This window comes from Eremomyces bilateralis (assembly GCF_010015585.1).
Source record: "Eremomyces bilateralis CBS 781.70 unplaced genomic scaffold P152scaffold_4, whole genome shotgun sequence".
Lineage (NCBI taxonomy): Eukaryota > Fungi > Ascomycota > Dothideomycetes > Eremomycetales > Eremomycetaceae > Eremomyces > Eremomyces bilateralis.
Window position 1 is genome coordinate 573,611 of NW_022985070.1, and position 12,782 is coordinate 586,392.

At 54.1% G+C, this 12,782-nt stretch overlaps 4 protein-coding genes across 4 annotated transcripts; 3 read left to right on the top strand and 1 right to left on the bottom strand.

Moving 5' to 3' along the window:
- The first annotated feature begins 357 nt into the window (after positions 1-357).
- P152DRAFT_237328 (mitochondrial carrier) lies at positions 358-2,994 on the top strand. Its single transcript, XM_033674601.1, has 4 exons — positions 358-886; positions 947-2,137; positions 2,197-2,359; positions 2,413-2,994. Exons 1-4 carry the CDS (start codon positions 701-703, stop codon positions 2,967-2,969), a joined length of 2,097 nt encoding a protein of 698 aa, XP_033536529.1. The 5' UTR covers positions 358-700; the 3' UTR covers positions 2,970-2,994.
- Positions 2,995-8,074: 5,080 nt separating this feature from the next.
- On the top strand, positions 8,075-8,587 carry P152DRAFT_391353 (uncharacterized protein; the record flags this gene model as incomplete). Its single annotated transcript, XM_033676091.1, has 2 exons — positions 8,075-8,382; positions 8,470-8,587. 2 exons carry the CDS (start codon positions 8,075-8,077, stop codon positions 8,585-8,587), a joined length of 426 nt encoding a protein of 141 aa, XP_033536530.1.
- Positions 8,588-9,303: 716 nt separating this feature from the next.
- Positions 9,304-10,633, bottom strand: P152DRAFT_237294 (uncharacterized protein). The gene has a single exon (XM_033674600.1). The coding sequence runs from the start codon at positions 10,419-10,421 to the stop codon at positions 9,591-9,593; it is 831 nt and encodes a 276-aa protein (XP_033536531.1). The 5' UTR covers positions 10,422-10,633; the 3' UTR covers positions 9,304-9,590.
- Positions 10,424-12,123, top strand: P152DRAFT_455942 (uncharacterized protein). Its single transcript, XM_033678894.1, has one exon. It carries the CDS (start codon positions 10,805-10,807, stop codon positions 11,711-11,713), a length of 909 nt encoding a protein of 302 aa, XP_033536532.1. The 5' UTR covers positions 10,424-10,804; the 3' UTR covers positions 11,714-12,123.
- Positions 12,124-12,782: the final 659 nt, after the last annotated feature.

Consider the following 12,782-nt stretch of genomic DNA (forward strand, 5'->3'; position numbering starts at 1 on the left):
CAGTATTGAGTAAGATTCGCCAATAACAAGTCACCACATGGGGCACCCTGCAGAGAGCCGCAGTGGAAAAGTTGGGACGGCTTAACAGCAAGCTTTTGCTTTTGACTCCATTAGAGGCCATCCAGCCTTTCAGGCCCAATTCCGATGTCTTGGCGATCAAAGAATAATTTTTCGAATGGACAGCATTAGCAATTGCAATTTGCAACTGAAGACACCTCGCGTCCTCCTCCCCTTCGTCTCCGCTATTAAGCCACCTGTCTTCCTGACCTGTATATCGCCTTCCTCTAGACTCTCTATACCCCGCATGTGCTAATTATCAGAGTATCGGATTACCCTGATTCCCTGTGTTGAACCCGTCGGAGATTACGAATTCACCCATCGTGCATGCTCCACACCTTCTAAGGGGCAGCTTAGCTCCAGTGTTCGACCGACCTCGCAAAGTCGCAATTCACACCGCCCGTTAACATTATCATATTGCCCATTATCACATTACCTATTACCACGTTACCTATTAGCATAACCTCGCATTCGTTTACCTTTGCTCATTGCTGTTTACATTTCAATTGCAACCACAACATCGCCGCGACGACGCATCTACCTCAGCCACTCAACATCGCACCTTCCAACTAAAGGCCGCCGAGACTTCTCCCTCACGCATTGAATTACGGCCGACAATAGACAGGAAGACAATAACGGCAAGATGGATCAAGCCAAGCTTAAAGAGGAGGTGTCGGAAACGTTGCTCGGCTCAGTGCAGGACCCGCAACTGTCGAAGCAACGTCGCGCGGCCTTTATGCGCTTCGCGACAACTGACGAGAAGTCCGGCGAGCATTTCCTGGATGAGGACCGGTTTATCGATGCGATTGTGCCTGAAGGCGAGACCTTCGTACGTACAATCCCAAATCCACCACCTGGTTAGACTTATCACTAACTTCAACCACCACAGCACAAAATCTCACGCGCGCAATATGGCATCTTATTCAAGATCGCTGACCGCCAGGGTACCGGAAGGGTATCCATCCAAGACTTCACATCCTTCGACTCCATCGTCGCAAAATCCGATGCCGAATATGAGATTGCTTTTCGGCTCTTTGATGTTGAGGGTCGCGGTGCCGTCCGCTTCGAAGACTTCCAGCGTCTCTATAATCTCAACAAGGGTACTGATAGCTTGCCGTTCGACTGGAGCTCTGAATGGGCGTCGCTATACATCGGCCGCAAAGGAAAGCGTCACGACATGACCTATCCTCAATTCTCCCAGATGCTGCGAGGCCTTCAGGGAGAGCGGGTTAGACAAGCGTTCATTTACTTCGACAAGAACGGGGACGGCTACATTGAGCCCGAAGACTTCCAGCGCATCATCATCGAGACTTCGCGACACAAGCTTTCCGACCATATCCTCGATAACCTCCAAACCCTATGCAACATCTCTACCGAAAGCAAGATCTCTTACGCCAACGTCCGCGCGTTCCTGAACGTAATCAAGGAGATGGATCTGGTGGAGCACATCATTCGAAATGCCACCATCAAAAGCAAGGATTCGAAAATCACCCGAACCGATTTCCTCAACGAGGCGGCGCGCATCACACGTTTTACACTGTTCACCCCGATGGAGGCAGACATCCTGTTCCATTTTGCCGGCATGGACGAGACATCGGGCCGCCTGGGCCGCAAAGACTTCGCTAAGGTCGTCGACTCGACATGGCAGCATCCCGCCACCCTATCCAGCGACGCCGAGGAGGCCGTCGCCAAGACCCTGTCTAAGTCGAAGGGACTTGTGCAGGGACTCCTGGAGTCGGCCCACCACTTCGCCCTAGGCAGTTTGGCTGGCGCTTTCGGCGCCTTCATGGTGTATCCGATTGATCTGGTCAAAACCCGCATGCAGAACCAGCGAGGCCAGCGGGTGGGCCAGGCATTGTACAAGAACTCGCTGGACTGCGCGCGGAAGGTCATCGCGAACGAGGGAGTGAGGGGGCTGTATTCGGGGGTGCTTCCGCAGCTGGTGGGCGTCGCGCCGGAGAAGGCCATCAAGCTGACGGTCAACGATCTGGTCCGAGGCCATTTCGGCAACAAGAAGACCGGGGAGATCTGGTGGGGATGGGAAGTGCTTGCTGGTGGGTCCGCCGGTGGTTGCCAAGTGGTAAGTAAATGGAGTCGACGGTCATAACTGAAGTCCGGATGCTGAAACATGCTTGCCAGATCTTCACCAACCCGCTGGAGATCGTTAAGATCCGACTGCAAGTGCAGGGCGAGGTCTCCAAGACGACCGCCGCGGCTCCGAAGCGGTCCGCGGTATGGATTGCGAAAAACCTGGGTCTGCTTGGCCTTTACAAGGGCTCGAGTGCCTGTTTGCTTCGTGATGGTATGTACGGGCCGGATCGGGTGTGGAATTGCTCGCTAATGTTTCTTCTTTAGTCCCGTTCTCGATGATTTACTTCCCGACGTACGCACATCTCAAGAAGGACTTCTTCGGGGAGTCTCCAGAAAAGAAACTCGGTGTCCTCCAGCTTCTCACCGCCGGTGCGATGGCTGGCATGCCGGCAGCATACCTCACGACGCCCGCGGACGTGATCAAGACCCGTCTCCAGGTCGAAGCTCGGAAGGGAGAGCAGACGTATAAAAACATCCGAGATTGTGCGTCCAAGATTATGAAAGAGGAGGGATTCCGCGCCTTCTTCAAGGGCGGTCCGGCACGAATCATGCGGTCATCTCCTCAGTTCGGCTTCACGCTCGCGTCGTATGAGGTGTTGCAAGGGCTCTTGCCAATGCCCGGCAGCGGGGATCTTCCATTGGCGCCCGGCCACATCGGGCCCGGGGGCGTGAGAATATCGCAGAGCACCGAACCATTGCCATACCTACGAAGTCGGAACGCTTTGAAGATCATCCTGGACTTGGATAAGGATATCGGAAAGCCGAAGTTGCCGCATGGAGAGGGATGGATTGGACTGCCTGGATTCCGCAAGTCTTCTTAAATGATAGGAGGTACGAGTATCTTGGTGGTCGCAGCGGCCCTGACTTGTGTCACGGATACACGGCGATACGTGGTCTTGCGCATCGCGACTTGCATTCAAGGAGTTTCATGGGCTTTGATTTGGAAGCATACACCGTAGCGGCTATGCGATGCTTTCTAGAGCCGGTTTTGCTTTGCGCTTGTCTTACTGTTTTCCTTGATCCCATCGATCTCCCCTTTGAGCGATGAGGAAGATTATCACGTTTCGAGGAACTTAGACCATACACGCATTACATGGCGGAGTGGGCACCAGAATGGATACCTACTAGCTTCCTTTGATCGCTTAGATACTTTTTTTCTCGTTCTGTCATTCAACCTGAGCACGTTGACCGCGGACGTCGAAATGTTGGAGTTATAGAACTGATGTACTAAAAGCCCTGGAGATAGAATTGTCTTGGTTTTTCCATATATATAGTTCACATTGGACAAAGGGTGTATAAGTTAAAGAGGATTTCGAGCCCGAACTTTGAACTGTCCCCGACTAAACCGATGGATGTTCAGTTGGGATCCGGTCAAGACAACACCACGCTCAGCTGCATAACCCGAAGGGACCGATGAAGCACTCTCTACAACCACCAAATCCATTTCACGACCTACCTTACTCTTCATATAGAACTGAGTTTGGAATTTTTACATCTGCCCACTATAATCCTTTTCTCTTCTCTAGAAGACCGAGCAAGTACCGTACTCAATTCCCGCCCACGAAACGAGTGGCACGAGATTTCCGTGATCATTCTTGCCCACATCTTTAACCACGGGTCCTATCTTTGTAGTCCAAATTCAGCAAATGCTACTGAGAACAGGGTCTCTGCCAGCGAGTTCCCGTTCTCCAGATCAACAAATGATACCTTGAGATGGCTTTCAACACCCCATAGCCAGTTCTCCCCTCCCGGAGGCCTCTCCGCACTCGTATCCAAATCACCCAAGTCACTCCAGGCTCCAAGACACCTCCTGAAAAGCAGACGCATCTTTAGCGCCCCTGTACGCCCGCCCATCCAACATTGGTCGACTCGAGGAGGCTGAGAGGCTCCCCCATCGGACCAATGAGCAGTCCGAGGGCCCCAAACGGCGAAGCTCCACTGCATGCGTATTTCGGAATCGGCTGGATGGTCATCCAGGACCGCGCTCCCAAATTCGAAGTGGATGGTTGCTGGCCGCCGGTGATTGGTCAGCCGCCGGTCCATCGCGTTCGGAAGCTGAGCTCCAGAACCTCACCGACCTTCCCCCCCATTTCGAACCCTGGAGCTTGCTGGTTGTTGCGGCGTGGGAGGGGAGGTGGTTGAACCGCTGAAGAGCGAAGGCGAGACGTGGAGCTTCATTACATCTGAATTGAGTGCGGCACACAGCCTCAATGCAGGGCGGGTGATGCCGCTTGACGTCCACCCACCTTGGGATATCGTTGTGTTTGGTCAATATAGGTACCTAGGTGCGTATGGAGTGTTGAAGGCGAGATCGATGGCGAAAGATGTCGTCCCTCCATACGTGTCAGTGCATATTCCGTCCTTACCGGAATACCGGTACTTACGGCAACGACGATAAGCACATCCATTCCGCGCTACAATCGGATTACGAGCGGCGTCGGTTGCCATCATTCGCTCCGTGTAGCGGACATTCTGAGAAACTCCACGAGGCCTCCATCACCGGCGAGATGAGCTGTCAGCGCAGCCATTAGCAATGCTACGTTATCGGCAATGACCCCGTGGTTTTAAGGCCCTCCAACCTAAGTGGAAGCAGGATCCTGCTAAGATGGGGGGAATCAAAGTTGAGCAGGATACAGCGCATGGCTAGGATTTAGGACTAATTATTTGTATTTTTGACCCCCGCTTTGCGGCTCTCTCGCCGCTGACCAAGGCAAAGCTGTAAAGTGAAACCATAGGATGCGAATGTCGAACGGCATGCGCCTGGCGCACGGGGAGTTATTGAACCAGACAGTGACGAGACCCCTTGCACGGAAAGCTTGAGGCTCGAGTCTCAAGTCTCTCGACATCTGAAAGGCAAAAAGGGGTCCCCCTCAAGGTCAGATCCTCAACTCACCGGCGTCTCGGACAAACCGAATCGTCGCTTCACACTACGTCTCCCTCACCGTACAGAACTTCTGTCGAACCATACATGCTAGACGTATCTGCTCGTGCTGTTGAGCACTGAAAGTTCCCGAGTGTGATACGGAACACCACGCAATTGAACACTTGTGGAGCAGATCGAGTCCAAGCTCCGTCAGCTCACCCTCGCCCAAGGCTCAACCAAAGTCGAGTCCAGAAAGCTTCCAATTCGGTTCTTCCAGGGTTCGAGGTTCGAGGCTCGAGGCTCGAGGCTCGAGACTCGAGCAAGTTCTCGCACCACCACCGACTGTCTGCTGACGCCTGAGTCCTGATTTCTGACACCCCGTCCTTTAAGACTCCTATTAAGGCCATTATTCACCACCCTGTAGTTATCCATCCTCCAGGAATCCGAGTCTCCTAAATCCTACCTAACTTACAGGCTTCCCTTGACCTTGTCCGTTTCCCCGCTGTGTCTCCATACGGTAGTCTCGTTTCCCCCGCCGACTATTGTTCTTATTATTACTACGCCTCTCAAATAGGAATCCCGACTAGCAAAGTAGCACGAGTACAGCAATCCCGTTGTTGCGTGCGGCTCTTAATCCCCTCTCAGTCGATCTCTTGACCTTCTCCTCTCGATTTGATAACCCGATCATCGATCATCGATCGCTCGCCAACCATTCTTTCCTCTTCCAACCACTTCCTCCACCGTGTCAGCGTCAACTAAACGCTGCAGCGGAGCTGCGAAAACAATCGCCTTCTCTCGGCGCATGTGCTCTGCCTGGTCTTAACTCGAACAGTCGGACGACCGCGGCTCGAAGGTTGATCACGCTGCGCGGTTAATATCGAGATTCAATTATTTGTTACCGTGGCCGACCTTCTTCCCGGCCATTTTAGCTTAGGACTGTTTGTGTTCGACAAAGGTCTCGGGCTGATATTCATTGGCACCGGCCCTTTCCCAGGTGTTCTGTGTCACATCAGGTACGTAGCTTTGGTATCGGGAAATTTCCGAGACCCGAACCGTCGGATTTCCCATTCTGTTGCGGTCTTTTGCGATCTCTTGTCCGGCGTCAGCTCGATCGCGTATTTCGTTTTATCATTCATGGGGTTCGAGAACAGTTGATCGGCGAGCGGGATGGTGGAGTAACACGATAATTTTAGGTCAAGGGTTCGGGTGCAAGCAGTCAAGCGCGAGTGGACTTCGTCGTCAGACTCCGCGGCGCAGCCTCACTGCTGTGGATGACAATGCGATGGAAACGGCTATTCTTACTTCGGGTTTACGTTTCATTTTAGCATTGACAAATATTTCCGTTGCGAGTCAATTCAGCCATCTCCGTTCTTAGTTCTTACACAGGATTCCCGATTCTTAGCGTATCCTGTTGAATGTCATCCTTTTTAATTGAGCATTATCCTGTCGTCTCGTTGCTACCAGTATCCTCACCTATTCTGCCCACATGCTGACGGAGAATTCGATAACAGTTCCAGTGCATATCGGAATATGACGGAATGATTCCGCGTGACCAGGATCGGTGCATGCACTGTGTAGATGAAGCTTACCAGTTCTCGAGCGTCACAGACCCGCTATACCAGTCGCGACTTGTAGCCTGGCCAGGGCTTTGTAGCCCTCGACTATCGAATGACACTCAATTACGATTCGGACGACGCCCTAAATCTTTCTCCAGGTCTCACGCCGTACAAACCAAGATCCACCCCATCACCCTCTCCCGAGCCGCTGTATCCCAAGCAAAGATACTCCCCGGATACCAGTCCGAGGACGGGGCGACCACGCAAGAAGAAGGTCCAACCTAGCCTAGGAGACGTCGTGCTCCTCACTTCCCTAGAGCCGAATCGGCCGGATATCGCGCAACGGGCCGGAGAAGCGACGATCATCGACTCGGACGGAGAGGCGAGCGACGCCGGGAATGCAATGGAAGTAGATGATGCATGCAAACCCCAACTTAATTCCAACGACAATGACCGATCATCCGGACTCAAGATGACCGCTGAAAGAGCTCTAGCGATGGATCCAGCTACGAAGGCCCAGCCGATCACCAGTCCACAACGTATGCCTGCGCCCTTACGACCTCATCCTCTAAACATTCGGACTGGACTCGACGCTACGAATCATCGAACCGATGGCACGAAACCAGCACTCAGATCGCCTCTCGAACTTCCATACGCCTCCTCGAGCAGAAATATGTCCTCAACCGAGGCTCACTCGACTGCTGCAACCGCTCCACATCACCTACCGCTACACCCTGCGATGTCCATCCGATCCGGAGGTTGTTCGTTCTCCGGTGAACCACTCAGCAACCTCCAAATCCCCGACAGAGAAGGTCGATCCAGTCAAAAACTACCTGCGCTGCAGAGTCCACACAGTCCAGTTGACACACCAGGGTCTCCAAAGAAAGTCGTCTTACCTGGCATGGACGAGATGCTCAAAGTAGCCGACGTCGGTAACGTTTCCCATCAAGAAAATGGGTTTCCCACGCCCCTCAATGGGTATGCTCCCACCCAACGCCATTCCATATCTTCTCCGAGTGCAGCTATGTCCCCAACATCATCCAGTCAGCCCTATTCGAACGGCTCCACCGTTCATCGCCGTTCGTCCGCTTCTCAATATCCCCCTTATAATCATGTGTCTCCCATCAGCTCGCAGAGCGAGGCCGGCACTTCACCCTACGACCCATATGTGAAATCGCCCCACGTTCTTTCCACGCCGTCAGGCATCCCTCTCGACTCACAATTCTTCGCTCGACGCACGTCTCAAGTATCCGAGAACGAACGCTCTTACTCCCACAGTCTTCCATCCGCCTCCAGCGCTAGCGCCGATACCTGTGGGAGCAGCGAAACATATAGTCCCACCGCGAAAGTCGATGTGAGGGAGCGGGATCGGAATCGGATGAGCATTGATGGAGCGACGTTAGCAGGGACACCTTCATCCATGACGTTAGCGGGGACTCCAGGATCCGTAACGACAGGAACACCGGGATCGGGAGGCGGCACCACGCTTCCGAGCATAGCGCAGGCCATGCCTTCGATCCAACATATTCAAACAGTGCCCCCCCACGGGACGGGGTCGTTTCAATGCGACTATCTCGGCTGCAATGCGGCCCCGTTTCAGACGCAGTACCTACTCAACTCCCACGCCAACGTCCACTCGCAGAATCGCCCCCACTTCTGCCCTGTGCCTGGATGTGCACGGGGCGAGGGTGGGAAGGGGTTCAAGCGTAAGAACGAGATGATTCGGCATGGACTCGTCCACGATTCACCCGGATATGTTTGCCCATTCTGTCCAGATCAGGAACATAAATATCCAAGGCCGGATAACCTTCAACGGTACGAGCCCCTTCTTCTGCTGCCTCTCTGCTGATATGCTGCGTGACCCTTAAACGTGCAACCATTGAATTGGGGGCTAATGAATAGCAGGCACGTGCGAGTACACCACAGCGAGAGAAACAAAGATGATCCAGCGTTGAGGGAGGTGCTTCTACAGCGACCGGAGGGAGGTCCCCGAGGCCGGCGAAGGCGAACGGGCGGGTAAGTACCGCATTCATACGCCAAACTTGTTCTGTATCGCCGCAACCGAGTCCTAGTCGCTAACAACATCCTCGGAATAACAGCTCGCAAGAACAAGAGGGTCCTTGAACCGCTCTGAGCAAATCGATTCATCGGTGGCCGTCTTCATGATAATGGAAATCTGTGGCCCTCAAATTCTATGCCTAGTCTTCGAAACAACATTAAGGCATCGGTATCATTTCAGAGCTGGTTGCTCATCATGATCTTCCATGCCTTGCGGTTCAAAACGCCGGTCGAAAGCCTGGGGCCATTAGGTACCGCCCTCCGGGCCATCGTCTGTCGAACGTCTGGATCCGATTCATCGCCCAAGGTTCATGGCAGACCGCCTAGTCATAACCCCACTCCTTTTCCCTTTCCTTTGTCCACATCGTTTTTCATTGCATTTAATTCATAACGGATTCACGCCGGAGGGTGGCATTCGGTGTTCTGCGGCGTTCAGAGATGGAGAAGGGCCTATCAGCGCGGGAATGGGAACGGAAATGAAAAGTTAGGTAGGGATGCGCATCGGTAGGGTCGAGCACAAGGCGTCCTTCGTAGAGATCGGGCCGGGCTGGGACGGTGGTAAGGCTCAGTCGAAGGGATCTCACGATTAGGGGCCGGGAAGCCCTACAGGGACGGAGTTTCAAGGACGTGGTTATGGGTTATTATTGAACTTTGATCTGGAGTAGAACGGCGAGTGACGCAGTCTATCGGAACCCGGCGAGGTCCTTGCGAGTGCCTGTGATCTCGGACAGCGTCTGCTTGTATAGAGTTAGTTACGATTACGATTTTCAACTGTTCCGCTGGACATGATGGCTCGTGGCACCCGAGTTTCGTTACGATATGCTTCTTCGGTTCGGCCTTAATGCCAGCTATGGTTACACTACGCTACGTGCCAAATATATCCCCTGACTTGCGCCAACGCCAATCCAGATCTATCGATTGGTGCCTCCAAAAACGTACGGGTTTGGTTGGGATGTATTGTGGCATCAGAGCACCAACCGCCCTGGCTCCTTCTCCAAGATGGCCTTCATCCGCTGCAGAAACGTCTCCCCTCGCTTGAGGTTCGCCTCATCGACTGTGACACTAAACACATTCTCCGCCCCGCGCCCCACACCCGCACTCGGGACCGCCTCTTTCCCCTTTGCCGCCACCCTCCCCGCCAACTCATCAATTATATCCACCGGTCTCTGCGTCCTCCGCCCCGCCGCAAATGGTTCAACCAACACATCCGGCACGAAGTTCCCCCTCTCCCCATGCACGATCTTCTCCGCGCCGATCACCGCATCGAAAAGTTCGTCGGCGGTCGGCGGTGCGCGCTTCCGCGGCAGGCTCTCGTTCGCCAGCTCGACGGCACGCGTGAGGAACGTCGACAGCGGCAGCGTCACACCGAGGGCGTCCTGCAGCTTCTTCTGGCAGGCGAGTACGGCGGCGAGGGAGATGGGGAGGGCGAGCTGGGTGGGTTCCTCGGCAGCAGGTTGGACGTCGGGCGGCGGGGCAGGTGTAGCTTCTTTAATCGGGGCAGGCGCGAGCTTGATGTTGGTGAGGTCCAGGTGGCTGAGTTTGGCGAGCTGTTGGGATTGTTCAGCGGGGCGGGCGGAAGGGATGTGTCCTAGGTAGGCGAGGACGTCGCCTTTAAGGAGGCGGTTGTTGGGGCCGGTGGCGGGGATCTTGGGGATGTCGGAGTCGGGAATGTGGTTGGTGTGGAGGAGTTGGAGGACGGAGGGGAGGAGGGTTGGTTGGGAGGCGGAGGAGGAAGTGTAGGTTCGGAGTTGGCGGAGGGTGGTGCGGAGATGGCGGGTGGGCGGAAACCGCGCCATTGTGGGCGATGGCGGATTCTCGGATTGGGGAGATAGGAGTGAGGAAGGTTAGATTTATGAATTCGAGGTCGTGGAAGGCCGGTGTTGAATATTGAGATGCGAGCGGGCGAATACAAGAAAGTTAATGCCGTTGTTGAGGTCAGTGGATCTCCGAAATGTTGAGATCAACCGAAGTGGCACCGGTGACCCTAATACCTTCATGGACAACGGCCAATTTTTTGATACAGCATGTAGCAAGTACCTTATGAGTACGGTATGAGACTACAATTACACTGTGACCTTGAAGGGTTGAAGCGGAGGTGACATTTGAAGAGTCAATAGGATCATAACGAGGAACTCTCCGATTAGCCCCCCCTAACCCTATTCCTCTCACGCCATCCGATATGTCGTTCATTCGCATTCCCTGCGGTTCGATATCGCGCATCTCAATATCTCGTCTCACATCGAACCCAGCGACATCAATACCGATCCACCAGCTCAAGCGCCAGTTCCTCCCCTCCCAATTCCGACATGCCTCGACCCGAGCCCCCCCATCTGCCCGAAAGCCGCTCCCCAAGCCTGGTTCTCCCAAACGCTCACCCTCTTCACAAACCCCTCCACGCCAACCCTCGAAACCGCCAACGCTCAAATCCACCCCCAAACTCGTCGCTGCGCGCCCACCCACCACCACCCCCCGGGCCTCCGAACCGCTTGTCCTCTACTACTGGCCCCTCTCCCGCAGCTACCGCTTCTGGGCCTGGATGGTCTTCGGCACCGCCACGGTGACGGCCGTCACCCTCGTCTGGTCGGGCGACTACGACCTCGTCGACCACCCGACGCTCTACCTCTCCGTGAACATGATCTTTGGCGTCCTCCTCCTCTTTATCGGCGGAAACTTCCTCTCCAACCCTCGCGCCGTCGCGTCCAAGGTGTCATTCACCAGGGGAGTGCGCGGACAGTCGATTGTGTCGGTCGAGATGCGGCGGATGATCCCGTTTATGAAGCCGTTGGTTGCGGAGGCGGAGTTGAGGGACGTGAGTGTCAATACGCGGTTCGCGGCGACGGCGGAGGATCTGAAAGTGATCAAGGCGTTGCGGGCGGGCGAGGCGGACGGCGCAAGGGTGGCGTCGGCGCCGAGGGGTTCGGGGGTGAAGCGGGCTTTTGCGGACCTGAGGTTGTTGATGGCGGGGTCGCCGGCGGAGCTGAGGATGAGGAAGGGGAGGTTCGGTTTGGCGGAGCATGGACAGTTCTTGGATGGTGGTGAAGGTAAGGGACCGGTTGGGAGAAACGAAGTGTTGCGCGAACCGTACTGACCGTGTGACTTCTAGCGATGGATAAGCTGATCCCTTTGACGACGACGAAGCTTGCGTCACGGAAATAACTGCAAGTATTGAGAAGGGCTAGTGGAGGGTCTCTCATCTCCATGACCTATGGTCTATTGAAGGTGCAAATAGACCGAGTGATTGGGTGTGAAGAACCACGATGGATGGTTTTGCATCCTAACCAAGGGTCGATATGAGTTAAAGTAGCCCAGATGTACCAACAACTGTATTAATTTACTACAAGGTCAAGGTACCTTAGCTTGGATTGTACATGACACCACTGATTGACATTGCTCTCTTGGATTGCCGATGCCTTCCAAGCACTGATTGAAGATTTCATAATTGCCGGCAGAAATATGGTCCATCCGATCATGGAGCAGAAGTGTTATGCAATGAGAAACCAGGAGTGTTAACACTGAAACACCTTGAACAAGATTTCAAACCTAAATTACAGTAACAAACATTTCTCAAAGACATTGATATAACACTGGCATCAATAGAAAGAGAAACAGAAAGGAGAGCAAGACAGTAAGGCGCCAAGGCATCAAAAGTCCATATCACGTGCAGGTCCCAATCATGACTGGGAGAAAACGGCACGTGCTTTCCACTTTCCAGTAGCTAGCAACTTCCCCGGATTTTCAGCCCTACGACGACGATGGCCATCAGGGTCCGATCCGGTTCCTTGCATTTGGAGCTTCATAAGAAAGCTTGAGGTCATCAGGAAAGCGTGTCGCGCCGGCGCGGAACCGCGTCGCGGGGTTTCTGAGGCGGGAAATCCGCTGGCACGAGCTGGAAACGCCTGAAACGGGAAAATTGAAGCCAACCGACAAGTTTCCGATGGATTGGAGGCGTGAATAGGAAATTTCGTCATGGATGGAAAGGAGAATTAAACGGAACCAAAGTCGTGAGAATGCGAAGTCGATTGCAGGATGCGATGGTGATTGGACGGTGAGGAGCAGTTCGGGGGATACCCGGCGGGCGAGGTCGACCATTGGTGCAAGATGTTGATATATCTTGGTGCCTTGATGCCTATGCTGCCTGATGTGTGTGACTGCACCAG

Excerpts from the sequence above, each read along its gene's own strand:
- P152DRAFT_237328 (XM_033674601.1), top strand. The coding sequence starts at position 701 with ATGGATCAAGCCAAGCTTAAAGAGGAGGTGTCGGAAACGTTGCTCGGC. Across the intron at positions 2,138-2,196 it reads CCGCCGGTGGTTGCCAAGTG|ATCTTCACCAACCCGCTGGA; the intron begins GTAAGTAAATGG and ends CATGCTTGCCAG. Across the intron at positions 2,360-2,412 it reads TGCCTGTTTGCTTCGTGATG|TCCCGTTCTCGATGATTTAC; the intron begins GTATGTACGGGC and ends TTTCTTCTTTAG.
- P152DRAFT_237294 (XM_033674600.1), bottom strand. The coding sequence starts at position 10,421 with ATGGCGCGGTTTCCGCCCACCCGCCATCTCCGCACCACCCTCCGCCAA.
- P152DRAFT_455942 (XM_033678894.1), top strand. The coding sequence starts at position 10,805 with ATGTCGTTCATTCGCATTCCCTGCGGTTCGATATCGCGCATCTCAATA.